Here is a 12,988-nt window from a genome sequence, read left to right on the forward strand (position 1 = left end):
GCAGCCCATCTTGCTCTGTTGGTGCTTTCCTTCAAGTGTTTCCAAGTACTTGACTCACTCTTAATGTAAGCAGAAGCAACGAATGGTGTGAGCTTATTGTCTTTCCTTTGAGATGGCCTCAGCCTTTTTGGCTCCATTCATATCTCCTCAAATAGTTGTATTTATTGAAGAAAATAATGCTTCTTTCACGCTTCAGAAAACAGCATCAGAATTGCAGTGAGGTGTCCTTTTAGGCGATCAGGTGTTTATTCTGGCATAGGCTGATAGCCCAGCACTGGAAATACTGGGAAAAAGCACGTCAGTAATGCAGAAACTACTCTAACCTCATCCTAGTGCTTGTCCGTACTTCAAAGCTGTCTTGACCTCTCCAAGATGCTCTGGTGATCTTTCAGAAAAAAAGATGGTCAATTGGTTTCTCTGGTCACTTTTGACAACCATTGTATTTGTGCAGACAGGAACATTTAGGATACCAGGGAAATTATCTGTAGAGACTAGAGCATATGCAGGGGATGTGCTTATCGTGGCAGTGAGCAAGAGTGAAATGGTAGGTAGTGTGTGTGTGTGCCAGGTTCTCAGTGCTGCATACCTGAACTCCAGACTGCTCTTTAAGAGCCATGAAATACAAAAAGCATCTGAAGATTGTGCAGACTTCCAGAGCAGGTGCTATTCATCAGTAGCTTGTGCAACCTTCATTCATTGCATACTTTATTTTGGTAAGAAAACATTCCTTTAGACAGGGTTGCCTGGGATTTTTATTGTGTTGTTGAAGCCTGGTTTTGTTTTTCTCCTGAGAAATGCATGCATCAGTGCAAATAGAGGGAAGAATGGAAGACAGGTCTTGAGAGGTAACTGTCTTGGTCTTGGATTCCTGCTCTTCTCCTCTGTCTGGTTTAATGGGCATGGGATTTTGACTTGCCAGTCTGATCACAGCAAAGTGCTTCAAGGGTGGGGATTTCCACTGCTGGGCTAAACTGCACTTCCATTTTGTAGCAGAGAGCAGAGTGAGAGGAATGAATTAGAAGAGGAAGTGGATGTGTATGAGGGTTAAAGCAGGGTCTTTGGGCTGCTGGCCCTGGAGATGCTGAGGATGTAGTTGTGGATACAGCACATGGCTTCCATTCCTCTCCATCTGTTTGCAGAAAAGATACTTCTTAGTCAAAGATCAAGCTGAGATTGAAAGAGGTGGTCAAAATCATCACAGAATACCCTTCTTGCTCCCTGATGCAGTATTGATGCTGGGAGGTTGGAAACCTTGTCTCCCCAAAATGAAAAGCTCAGTGATGCCTGGCCAGAGCCTCCCTCATTTAACTGGTTGCTGAGACAATTCTTTAAAGCTGTGAGAGCTCCTCACTGGTGGGGCTGAGTTTGGCACATCTATCTTGTGCCACATTCTGTGCATCATCCCGTGCTTTTGTCAGCTGGGGCGTTGTAACACTTGGAAATACAACTTCCACTGCAGAGCACCTTGCCTGCCATCAGCTGCTGTTCAGGCCAGCTGTGGTGGGACAGACACAAGGTGTGCTGCCACCAGAGGCCAGAGAAGCACTGGTCCCCGTTACTGTGCCATAGAGAAGGAAACCATTTTTGTCCCACTTTTTATTCCAGCCCACTGGAGCGAGGCTGGAGGAAGCAAAAGGACGGGGGCCTGGCACAGCCCAAGGTCCGCTTGCGGCAGGAGGTGGTGAGTGTCAGCCCACAGAAGCGTGGCCAGCGCATCGCTGTCCCTGTCAGGAAGCTTTTTGCCAAGGAGAAGCGGCCGTATGGCCTGGGGATGGTGGGGAAGCTGACAAACCGGACGTATCGCAAGCGCATCGACAGCTACGTGAAGCGGCAGATTGAGGACATGGACGATCACAGGTGAGAGCTGCAGTTGTAGAAGGGTTCCCAATACAGCTAGCAAGAGAGTGAGAGTGCCATTGCCTCTGGGTGACTCAGGGAACTCCCTGGGAGTGATGGGGTGAAACCTGTGGCTTGAGACCTCCCCCTAGTCTGTATCCCTGAAGCACAGCACTAAACTGCAGCTGACAGCAGCATGTTGGCATCATCGTGCACTGGGAGTGTACCCTACTCCTCCTGTTGCTTTGGGCATCTGTGTCTTCCCCACCACTACTGTCCTGTTATGAGCAAGAAGGCTCAGGTATTCCTGCCTCTCATCATTTCCCTGAAGTCATTATTTCAGCACACGGCACATTTTGGCATCAGGCTTGTGTGTTCATGGATGGTTTTCTTGGCAAAGAGTGGCATGCTCAGTGTTGTGGGGTAGTCAGAGTAAACAGGGGCTGGCTGCCAGCAAGATTGTTGCCCCTGTCTTGTGCATCCCTAGATGATCTTGGTCCTTGTCCCCAGAGTCTGCCAAGGTACCTAGGAGAAAGCAGCAGCTTTTCTCCTGTGCTCTGTGAGCAGATGTAATGTGCCTGGATTTCTGCCTCTGATCTTGTCCCTTTACCTCCATCCAGGCCTTTCTTCACATACTGGGTCACCTTTGTGCATTCACTCATCACCATCCTCGCTGTGTGCATCTATGGTATTGCCCCTGTGGGGTTCTCACAACACGAAACTGTTGATTCAGTAAGTAACTCACCCTGACGTGCCTGGACTGTGATTGTGTCTCAGCCTTCTGCTGCTGGTTCTGTGTCAGACCTCAGCATAATGGCTACTTGCCTGAGCCTTGCCTCTGGGCCTGCATGCAGCATCTCTGTGAGCCCTCCTGCTGCCTGTTTTCCCCCCTGCAGCCACATTGCTCTTGACATTGAGCTCTTTCAGGTGGGATTTTGACACAAGGCATGGTGGGCTCTTCCCAGGTTCTGGCTGTGTCTGTGCTGAGAGCCCTTTTGAGCAATGTACTCCCCTCCTGGTGGAGACCAGAAGGATGCTCATGGTAGGGAAGTATTTCAAGTTAGTTAGGTTTTTGCAAGTTAGGTTTTCAAGTTAGTTAGGTTTTTAGTTAGTTATTTCGGTTTTTGCAACAGCTTCAGGATTTTGCTTCTGTCAGGAGCAAAACCGACCTGTCTGACTTTGCAAACTTTGAAGCTATTTGTAGACTTCCCACATGTTGTCAAAGGTCTCTCTCTGAGGTACACATCTCTGTAGCGCTGTGTCCCTGCTCTGTGCAGGGGATGTCCTAGATTACTTCTCACCTACAAGTCTGACAGCTTTCAGAGCACTGTCACCAGCATCTGGACGTGCATTGCTGGCAGCTGCTGCTTGTGTTTCTGAGCTGTGTGAAGCTTTCTGCAGGACCTCGGCCATCCTTGGGAGAGCATGGATTTTCCTGAAAGTGGAAGTAGCCAGTAGCAGACGATTTCAGTTAAATCTTTAGAAAAAAGTGCCCAGACCTGCTATCCTGCAAAAGACCAGTTTGAGAGAGCTGTATACCCAGTCATCTGCTGTGGGGATTCCTGCTCCTCCTGGGAGCTGTTTTCACCAGTCCTTGCTGCTTGCCCTGCTGCCCCTTTAGGCAAGAGCTCATGGAGCTCTCACTTTCTCTCCTTGCAGGTCTTGCGGAACAGAGGAGTTTATGAAAATGTCAAATACGTTCAGCAGGAAAACTTCTGGATTGGCCCCAGTTCAGTGAGTGTCATCGGCTGGAACATTTGGTGGGCTGTCAGGGGGATACGTGCTACACTGACCTTTCTGGGGCCATGGGCAAGGAATTCCCTGGATTCTTGTTCTGGGCTCACTTCTTTGTGGCAAATATCGAGAAAAAGCCTGATGTGTGTTGAACATCATTATGCAGGTCTTGTCCCTGGCCCTGATGGGAGTTCCCCCCCCCCAGCCTGCTCTGTCCTGATCAGTCCTTACCTGCACCTCGTTTGAGCTGAACTTTTCCATCTCTTTGCCAGGAGGCCCTGATCCACCTGGGGGCCAAGTTCTCACCATGCATGAGGCAGGACCAGCAAGTGCACAGCTTCATCAAGGCAAAGCGGGAGAAGGAGAAGCACTCTGCTTGCTGTGTGCGAAACGACAAGTCGGGCTGCGTGCAGACCTCAGAGGAGGAGTGCTCAGTGAGTGTGGTGGTCCCATCCCTGCTGTTCCTGCAGGCTCAGGGCCATTTCTACTGATGCTTTCTCCCGCCCTGGGCTTCACAGTGACACCTCTCCTCTCCCCTCTCCTGCAGTCTACCCTGGCTGTCTGGGTGAAGTGGCCCCACCACCCCAGCACACCGATGCTGGCAGGAAGCAAGAGGCAGTTTGGGTCAGTTTGTCATCAGGACCCCAGGTAGGTCCTGTTGAGCCTAGCTGCTGACCTGGGCACACCAGGGCTGCTGTGACAGTAGAGTCAGAGGTCCCAGACTAGTTCTGTGATGGACAGGGCAGCAGCTAGTCTGGAGACCATGCGATGTGTGGGCTGTGATGCCCTTGCCTGCCCTGATGGCTGCAAGGGAGGCTGAGGCAGCTCCCTCCTCTGGAGCCTCCCAGGGTGTACTCATATTTGTGTTCCCCCCATCCCCATTGTTGGCTGCCCATCTACACCATGGTTCGTTCTGAGCTGTGGGCTCTTTTCTTGTCCCTCTCCTCCTCACCTGCTCCCCCAGCTCCCTGCACAGGCTCCCTCCCTGGGGGACAGCAGCGCTGTTCCCAGCACAACTCTCCCGCAAAGCCCTGGCAGCCACCAGGTGCCACAGCATACACTTGCCCTTGGTCACCATGGGCTGGTGCAGGGCTGAGACCAACTCAGTGCCCATCTCTGGGGTTGTGTCCACCTGGAAAGGAGCCAGGCAGCCTCCAGTTTGTTGCTGGGCAGTTTCCTGCTCTCTGACAGCTGCCTGTGTGCTGGAGCCATGACCTCTGCTCGCTGGAAGCGAGCTGTGGCTTCAATCAGCACAGCCTTGGCTGACCTGATATAATGCGTTACCGCCCTGCCAGGGACAGAGGGGACCTGTGGGAGGGTAGCCTGGGGTGCAAGGACAGCTTGGTGTACTGGGAAATGTCAATTCTGTGGTTGATCTTTGCTTTCTGTCGCTGCAGAGTGTGCGAGCAGCCAGCCTCAATGGAGCCGCACGAGTGGCCGGACGACATCACCAAATGGCCGGTGAGCATCGCTGGTGGCACAGGGCCTGTGCTGGCATCTGGCATTTCCACCCCACTGTTCAGAGCCACAGCACTGCTGTTGGAAGCAGTATCTGCTGCAGCCTCCTGCTCCTTGTCACAATCACCAGGTCAGGGCGGCAGTTGCTTTGTCAAGCCAAGGCTTGAAGCCCTCCAACTCCAAAGGTTTCCCCCGTACCAGCTAAAGTCCTGCCAGGGTAATAGGATGATGGAGACTGACTCGGTCTCGGAGCTGTCTTGGTTGCTTGGCAGGGAGGGGAGAAGGTGTTGATTTAGGCTCCAACAGCTCAGGCAGATGGGGTGTCAGGCACCATCTTGCTGTCAGAGGAAGGCCTCAGGAGGCTGTGTCTGTGGGACTGGCTTCTTCCCAAGTGGCTGTTTTGACCTTCCCCAGGCAGCAAGGAAAATCACGACTGTCTAACTGAAGCCTGTTGTCATTTTCCAGATATGCACAAAAAACAGTGCTGGAAATTATACAAACCACCTTCACATGGACTGTGTGATTACAGGCCGGCCCTGCTGCATTGGGACCAAAGGAAGGTAATGAGTTTTGCCTGTATGGAGAGGGGCTGGGTAGCAGGGTGAGAAACAGAGGTCCCTTTTGGGGTTGTAGACAAAGCCATTTGTCCTCCTTGGGCTTCCTGCATGCAGCCCAGAGCCCTGCTGGTAAGGGGAGCCCAACAGGGTCTTGCAGACAGAGCAGGACTCGGACAAGCGCAGGGTAACAGCCAGCCTGATTCTTTGGTGTGGCAGGGTATCTCGGGGTATCAAACTGATCCTGCAGTTTGGAGGGACTCAAAACCCTGGGAATTAAATATTTCTTTTGTGGAGTTCAGTGCTTTTCCTCGGGAATGGCCAGCGTGTTCCTAACAGGCTACATTGACCCAGCGTGGTGCCTCTGAGCATTCAAGGAGCTGTCAGGAAATGACTAACTCTGGGGTTTGCCAAGAAGGAAGATGTTCTTCCTCACGTTGCTTCTCAGCTGCTAGTTGCCTAGTGCTTGGGCATGGCTTTCCCTGCTGGGAAGAAAAATCAGCGCTGCCCCAAGGGGTTTCTCTGTCCCAAAAGTCACGGCAGGACACTCTTGGCTTAGCCCCTGCCTTTCTGCGCTGTCAGCGACTGGGGCACAGGACTCCTAAGCTCAAGAGACACAAATTCCACAACCCCCAGTGTTTCTTTCTCAGCTGTAAATAGCTCAGCTTTGGCACTTATTTTGGAACCCTTGTATGCAGGGCATTAATCTAGGGGGGGAGGAAGCAGGGGGTGACTCAGACTTGTGTTTGGGAGAGGAGCAGGGGGAGAAGTGGCAGGTATGAAGAGTGGCACCTGACTGGAATGGGAATGCGTTAGTGCACCTGTTGCAGCGATGCTACAGCATGTCAAGGGCTGCATCAGTTCTCATAGACAGATTTGGGATGAGATGAGGAGGAGTGGGTGTCCAGGGACGACACTGTGTCTGCCATACATGACTGTGACCGGTCATTTCTCATTTTGATTACTTGTCCTTCTTCCAGGTGTGAAATAACTTCCCGGGAGTATTGTGAATTTATGCGGGGCTATTTCCACGAGGAGGCAACGCTTTGCTCTCAGGTAAATGCAGGCTGGGGTTTTGTATGGGCACTCCTGTTCCCCTTAGCAACTTGGCAAGATTTGGGAGTGACTGTGGCAGTATGGGTGGGTATCTTGTGTTCTGCCCTTAGGCTGAGTCCCACTCTGAGCGCAGGGGAAGTTGCTGATCCAGAATGTAGTGGCAGAGCTAGCTGCATCTCTCCTTTTTGGGAGACCAGTTTAGAACTTGGGGCTGGTAGCCACAAAAACCCAGCACAGGACCACTGTAAAAGCAGCAGGTGAATTCAACCTCCCTGCTTCATGGGTGAGCAAAGGGGGATGTATATTGTGCATGTGTCGAGGTGATAAATTAGGGCCTAATTCTGCAATAAGTAATGGGTGGGGTCATGTGAATTGGTGTCGGAGATGAGAGTTGGGACTTGATATAGCAGGGAAGGGAAAGGTGAACCCCTTTTTCAGAGCTAGCTGCAGTCTCTGACTTTGGTAACTGGCTGTGCCAGGTGGTGCTGGTACACCTCATGACCCCTCTTTTGCTGCCCTAGGTTCACTGCATGGATGATGTCTGTGGACTCCTCCCTTTCCTAAATCCAGAAGTCCCTGACCAGTTCTACCGCCTCTGGCTCTCGCTTTTCCTGCATGCTGGGTAAACACAGGTGCAAAACTTCCAGTGCCTGGGTGGGGGAACCATGGGATTGCCACGAGGGTTGTTCTAGTGCTTTCTTCCTTGGGGGACAGTGGGAGGCTGAGTTTTTGTGCCTGCTGAGGTTTGCCAGGCTGCGTTTGTTGGGAGGGATATTACAAGGAGTGGGCCAGATCAGACTCGGCGGAGAAGACAAATGAGCACATTGGGGAATTCAGTGGCTGCTGCTTCAGCTCCTGTACTCTGATTTTGGCAGGATCCTGCACTGCCTGGTTTCAGTCTGTTTCCAAATGACAATCCTGCGGGACCTAGAGAAGCTGGCAGGGTGGCATCGCATCTCTATCATCTACCTGCTCAGTGGCATCACGGGGAACCTTGCCAGTGCTATATTTCTACCCTACAGAGCAGAGGTGGGTCTCCTACAGGCTAGGGTCCTGGCAATTTGCCCTGAATACAAGTCTCTTCATACCTGTGCCTCTCCGGCAGAGAAACCAGAGCTGCACTTATCTCTGCAGCATGTGGATTGTGCAGATTTGTAGCTAGAAGTCAGCACCACACCATCACCTAGCTGCCAAGCAGTAACACCCCCCAGAGTACCCTGGGCTTTCCAAGTGACTGACCCGTTCTGGCCGCGGGGAGATGGCTGCCTCTTGCAGTGAACTGGGGGTGTCGACCAGATGATGAGGCCTGTGGTAGGCTGGGAATTAAGATCTGTACCTGGTGCCAGAGACCCTCCACATGCAAGTGGCAGGTAGGAGAGGGTGTGGGCTAAGACCACAGCTTGCCTTTCCCACAGATGGTCCAGGGCTGTCCCTGACCACATTCCACAGCTGAAAAAGTCTAATGTGACCATCGGTTTCATGGGTTGGACCTGGAGGCCCGTCTTCCAGGTCCTTCAATAAGGAAGAGTGCATGGTGGGTGAGGGAACCAAGGAGATGGCCTGTAAAGACCTTTCCACTCTGGTGACTCAAACCAGATTCACTCTCCTTAAAATGAAAATCTGTTCTGGCCATTGATGACCTCACACCTACCTTGGTCCTCGTGTCAAACCAGGCCTTGAACCCCAGTGTCAGGATGAAGTCTCACGCTGCGGCATCTCTTTCCAAAGTAACATTGAACAAGGAGTTGGTTGAATGCTAAGTAACTAATGGCTGGAGCTGGCTGCAGAAGCCAGGCAAATGGCATGTGCCTGATGTTACTTCTAATGCTCTTCTTCTGCAGGTTGGCCCTGCAGGATCCCAGTTTGGGATTCTGGCCTGTCTCTTTGTGGAGCTCTTCCAGAGCTGGCAAATCCTGGCACGCCCATGGAGGGCCTTCTTCAAGCTGCTGGCTGTGGTGCTCTTTCTTTTTGCCTTTGGCCTCCTGCCTTGGATCGATAATTTTGCTCACATTTCAGGATTCATCAGTGGTTTCTTCCTCTCCTTTGCCTTCCTGCCCTACATTAGCTTTGGGAAGTTTGATTTATATAGGAAGCGATGCCAAATTATAGTTTTCCAGCTCATCTTCATTGCACTCTTCTCAGGACTTGTGATTCTATTCTACTTCTACCCCATCAAGTGTGAGTGGTGTGAGTTCCTTACTTGTATACCATTCACAGACAAATTCTGCGAGAAATACGACCTGGATGCACAGCTCCACTGAAAGGCAAAGACAGGCTTCTCGAGCAGGCACTGGAGATGGACTGTCTTTGCATTTGCTGTGCTAGTTCCATATGGACAAAGCTTCTAATCCAATGACACTTCTAACCCTGCCCGTTGTTAATTTAAACTGTCTCTTTAGCACTCGGCAGGCATGTTTTGCCTTATCTCAGAAGACTCTGAACAGAACGTTTGTGCCTTGTTCAATTGTATTGAACCTTTTCTGCTGCCATTATTTTTATTACACTAGTTTCAATACTACATTTTTAACCAGAATTATTTACTACTGCTGAGGTGGTGATTAAATGGAAAGGTAGCGTTTTAGCTACTGTTAATTGTTTTGCATAGTCTGTGGCTATGTTTGTTGCTTTATTTCACCAGTGTTGTTTCATACACCAGTAGGACGCATGCTTTTCTGGCACCCAAAATACCCAGACAGATTTGCTAATGGAAATCACAGAATCAGAAAGGTTGGAAAAGACCTTCACCATCATCTGGTCCAACCATCCCCTAATAATAGTGTCACCTACTTAACCATGTCCCTAAGCACCACGTCCAACCTTTCCCTAGACCCCCTCAGGGACGGTGACTCTGCCACCCTCCGGGGGCAACTCCTTCTGATGCCTGACTGCTCTTTTTGAGAAGAAAAGAAGAAAAGTCATCATTGCCAACCTAAACTGCCCCTGGTGCAACTTGAGGCCGTTCCCCCTAGCTCTATTGCTAGTCACCTGCGAGAAGACACCGACCCCCAGTTCCCTACTACCTTTCAGGTAGTTGTAGAAAGCATTAAGGAGAGAAATAAGGGCTTTAAACGCTTTAGAAAACTAGTCTCTCTTTAATCACAGTGCATACAACTCAGAGGAAAACATTTTGAACAGTGACTGCAAAAACACGTAGGAATTTATATTCAACTGGAGTTTGCTTCTCTGGGAAATGGTACAATATCTTTTCCTCTAGGAGAGTGCTGGATCTAGTGCCTGGTCGTGGTAGAGCTGGATTCTCTGCTCTCTCTGTTAAAGAAAGAACGTATTTGAAAGTGGCGGTAATAACTACATGATGGGCTCTCTTAAATGCACAGTACTAGAAGAATCAAGTGCTGCTATAGGTAACTGCTGGGTGTGGGCACCATGGGGTAGACGGATCTCTTCTGTCATGGCACACACTTCACTACACTGGATGCCACAGATGCGGTAGCACTGAAGGAGGGAAAAAGCTACTGTGGTCACAAAGTGACAGTTTCTAACCCAGCCAGCTGGAGCCACAAATCAAAGAAGTGTTTCAAAAAACTGCACTTACCACTGCTTTTTGGTGACTGTTTTTAGGTGATGAGGGGAGACAGACAATTTTAAACATGCTAAGTTTGGGATTCTTGACCACCCCTTGTGTTTGTGTGCATCAGTGCATCACAGTACCACAACTACGCTGTATACTTGGGCTACATACAGGTAAATATACACGCTTTCTGTAGTCTTAAGTGCATCAGTTGCACAAAAATACTACAGCCAAAAGTTGCCTAGTGCCTTCTGAAAACAACTCAGCTCAACTCAAGATTTCCATAAACTGAGAAAATTGAGAAACAAAAGCTACATGGCACATAAGCAGAGGTGCCTTTTGATAACTCCTTCTAACTCACAGTAATTGAGGAAAATGGCTCAAAATACACCCAATGTGGAACAACAGCAACATTTACTTGTGTTTGTGTATATGCACCCGTGGGACACTTCTGTTAACTGCAGGTGCTCTGAAGGATACAGGAGCATTAGGAGCAGGTGGAAGAAGAGTCACTTGGGTATAATGAGACTCACAGGAGGATCAAATGAACTGGATGGTGGCAGTCACTTGTAACACAGAGACCTCTTCCTAGGCATTAGTTAACAACCTGCCACATCTGTGACAGTGATTTCCAGAGATTGATCAAGTCTAAAAAAAAAAAAAAAAAAAAAAAAGGCATGGTCCCAGAAGCAGTCATGAGAGCAAACAAAGGACTACTGTATTTAAGGATTCTCAAGACACTGGGGGAGCAGAGACTACCATGTAATGTAGGGGTTAGAGATGCACCATTGCTAGCACTTAGGTATTGCTTCTGCTGGTCCTGATGTGGTTTGTTAACCAAAGTAGCTGAATCATCATTCCCTGCCCTAAAAGAAGCACAAGCAACACAATGAGAATGTGGAAATGGACCAGAGCCAGGGTGTGAGCCTAATGTAGCCATGGACATTCGGGAATGCTCTGCTGTACAGTGGAGAGCAGCACCACAAGCTGCTGTAAGTGAATGCTAAGGCCCTGGGAAGACAAAGCTGAAGAACTGGTAGCTTGTAATGGATATTCAGGACTTACCTGACAGGTTACTTTCGAAGTTTCTTAATGAAGCTGACCTCATCCCGGTTTCTGATGCCATACCTGAACAGAGAGGTGTGCTGTTACATGCCGGTTCTCTGGAAACCACAAACTTTGAAATCCTATAGCCTCCTTTTCCCAAGGGAAGATGGACTCCTAATGTGCTCTACTGCAGGACAGTTTAAAATTCTCACCTGCATAGGCTGAACAGGATCTGATCACCTGCCTTTTTTACTGCAACACCTTCTCAACATAATGTCTGTCACCCATGGCTCAGTCTTTCAAGGACAGCTTTGATTAGGTAGGGCTGTCTTTCTAGGGACTCTCATTCCTGCTGAGTTTGTAATACTTCAGACAAGCTTTTCTTGCTGGTGTGCATGAGGGCTGATATAACCAGCACTTGCTCTATGCAGCAGCTAGAGTACACAGAAGTACCTCCTGCCTCCTTGCCCTGAGAACAGGCATAGCAGTGGTTTGTCAGTGTTGTTACAAGGATTGTCTCTGATGTGTGGCTGAGCAGGCTTGCCATTCTTTCAACCCCTCCCCATGCCCTTCTACCTTAGCAGCTCTGCCACGCTCTGTGAGGGGGTCTGAGCACTGGCACAGGTTGCCCAGAGAGGTTGTGGAGCCTCTGCTCTTGGAGGTACTCAGAACCCTGCTGGATGCAGCACTGAGCCACCTGCTCTGGGTTACCATGCTTAAGCAGAGGGTTGGACTGGATGACCTTCAGAGGTCCCTCACCCCATTCTGTGCCTTCAAAAGCTCCATCTGATTTCCTTTAGTGTTTAGCTGTTCTGCAGAGTTTAGTGTGCCTGGGCCAGGGACAATGTTTGCCTGCCTTGCTGTCATCCAAATTGGACAAACACCCTCATCACAGAAAAGTCGTGGCTGAAGAATTACCCAAGGCTTTCCTGCCATGCACCTGTCCTCTGCTGGGGCCGTGTCCCACCTGCGTGAAGCTCTGCTCCCACATTTTGGAGAACCTGGCCGAGCTGTGGCACAGAGGTGCACACCAATCCCCCCCAGTGCTCACGCCTCGAGTACAGCCCGACTATCTGGGCCCACCCAGCCCTATAGATGCCAGAAGCGCCTCACTCACTCTCTCAGCTTCTTTCTATCATCTGCCAGTTTCTCTCCAGCATAGGTGAGGTGGTACGTCCTCCATATGTACTTCCTGGGGAGAAAAAGAATAATAAATAAAAGGTTCAGCGGGAGCCCTGCGAGCGATCGGGGCAGGGCTGAGGCGCGGGGCGCCGCTCACCAGCTGAGGTGCTGGGCGCCGCCCTGCCGCGCCTGCCGCAGCTGGACGTGTCTCCGCAGCGCCTTCTTCAGCTCCAGCACGGTCGCGTTCTGCACCACCACCACGGCTGCGGAGGGGACAGCCCCGTCAGCGCCCCTTCGGCCCACAAACACCCCCCCCCCACACAGCCCGGCCCCTGACGCACGCATGGTCTCGCCGTCCGCCTTGCAGACCCGCACCGTCATGGCCTGCCCGTACTCCAGCGCCACCTGCGAGCCGATCTCCTCCGGCGTCACCTGCGGGGGGACGAGCGGGCGGCGGGGGGCCCTCAGGTCAACCGCGCCGCTCCCTCGTCCCGTCCCGTCCCGTCCCCCTCTGAGCCCTCCCCAGCCCCGGCCCCACCTGCGGGGGGAGGTCGCAGAGCAGCGGGTCCTGCACCAGCCGCGCCAGCGCCGCCTGGAAGAGCTCCAGCACCTCGGCGTGCGCCAGCTCCTCCTCGGCCTCCGCCATCGCTGA

General features: G+C 51.1%; 2 protein-coding genes across 15 annotated transcripts in view; one reads left to right on the plus strand and one right to left on the minus strand.

Annotated features, from left to right (window-relative positions):
• RHBDF1 (rhomboid 5 homolog 1) overlaps window positions 1-9,245 on the plus strand; it is a 36,149-nt gene extending 26,904 nt beyond the window's left edge. For all 8 annotated transcript variants that reach the window (XM_082772031.1, XM_082772033.1, XM_082772030.1 and 5 more), the window contains 11 exons: window positions 1,606-1,857; window positions 2,457-2,568; window positions 3,496-3,570; window positions 3,843-4,004; window positions 4,118-4,218; window positions 4,968-5,031; window positions 5,494-5,588; window positions 6,563-6,638; window positions 7,160-7,260; window positions 7,514-7,667; window positions 8,480-9,245. In XM_082772031.1, coding sequence (XP_082628157.1) covers window positions 1,606-1,857; window positions 2,457-2,568; window positions 3,496-3,570; window positions 3,843-4,004; window positions 4,118-4,218; window positions 4,968-5,031; window positions 5,494-5,588; window positions 6,563-6,638; window positions 7,160-7,260; window positions 7,514-7,667; window positions 8,480-8,899 — 1,612 coding nt within the window. In that variant the 3' untranslated portion in view covers window positions 8,900-9,245. The remainder of the gene's footprint in view (window positions 1-1,605; window positions 1,858-2,456; window positions 2,569-3,495; window positions 3,571-3,842; window positions 4,005-4,117; window positions 4,219-4,967; window positions 5,032-5,493; window positions 5,589-6,562; window positions 6,639-7,159; window positions 7,261-7,513; window positions 7,668-8,479) is intronic.
• A 281-nt stretch (window positions 9,246-9,526) lies between these two features.
• On the minus strand, window positions 9,527-12,984 carry SNRNP25 (small nuclear ribonucleoprotein U11/U12 subunit 25). Of its 7 annotated transcripts, XR_014318558.1 has the most exons (8): window positions 12,875-12,984; window positions 12,678-12,768; window positions 12,494-12,599; window positions 12,332-12,406; window positions 11,233-11,295; window positions 10,927-11,033; window positions 10,648-10,815; window positions 9,527-9,896 (listed from the first exon to the last, which is right to left on the minus strand). XR_014318558.1 is itself a non-coding variant. In XM_082772838.1 (6 exons), the coding sequence occupies exons 1-5, from the start codon at window positions 12,980-12,982 to the stop codon at window positions 11,241-11,243; spliced, it is 435 nt and encodes a 144-aa protein (XP_082628964.1). In that variant the 5' UTR covers window positions 12,983-12,984; the 3' UTR covers window positions 9,538-9,905; window positions 11,233-11,240. The 7 variants fall into 7 exon arrangements, 2 of the variants coding, with proteins under 2 accessions (XP_082628964.1, XP_082628965.1); XR_014318559.1 differs by lacking the exon at window positions 10,927-11,033 and having other exon boundaries at window positions 9,528-9,905; window positions 10,586-10,815; XR_014318560.1 differs by lacking the exon at window positions 10,927-11,033 and having other exon boundaries at window positions 9,531-9,905; window positions 10,701-10,815.
• Window positions 12,985-12,988: the final 4 nt, after the last annotated feature.

The sequence above is a fragment of the Aythya marila genome (genome assembly GCF_965140915.1).
Source record: "Aythya marila genome assembly, chromosome: 15".
Classification (NCBI taxonomy): domain Eukaryota; kingdom Metazoa; phylum Chordata; class Aves; order Anseriformes; family Anatidae; genus Aythya; species Aythya marila.

Bases quoted from the DNA above. Each gene is read 5' to 3' on its own strand.
- SNRNP25 (XM_082772838.1), bottom strand. From the start codon at position 12,982: ATGGCGGAGGCCGAGGAGGAGCTGGCGCACGCCGAGGTGCTGGAGCTC. The intron at 12,769-12,874 runs GTGGGGCCGGGG...GTCCCCCCGCAG, and splicing joins TCTGCGACCTCCCCCCGCAG to GTGACGCCGGAGGAGATCGG. The intron at 12,407-12,493 runs GTGAGCGGCGCC...TTTTCTCCCCAG, and splicing joins GGCGCCCAGCACCTCAGCTG to GAAGTACATATGGAGGACGT.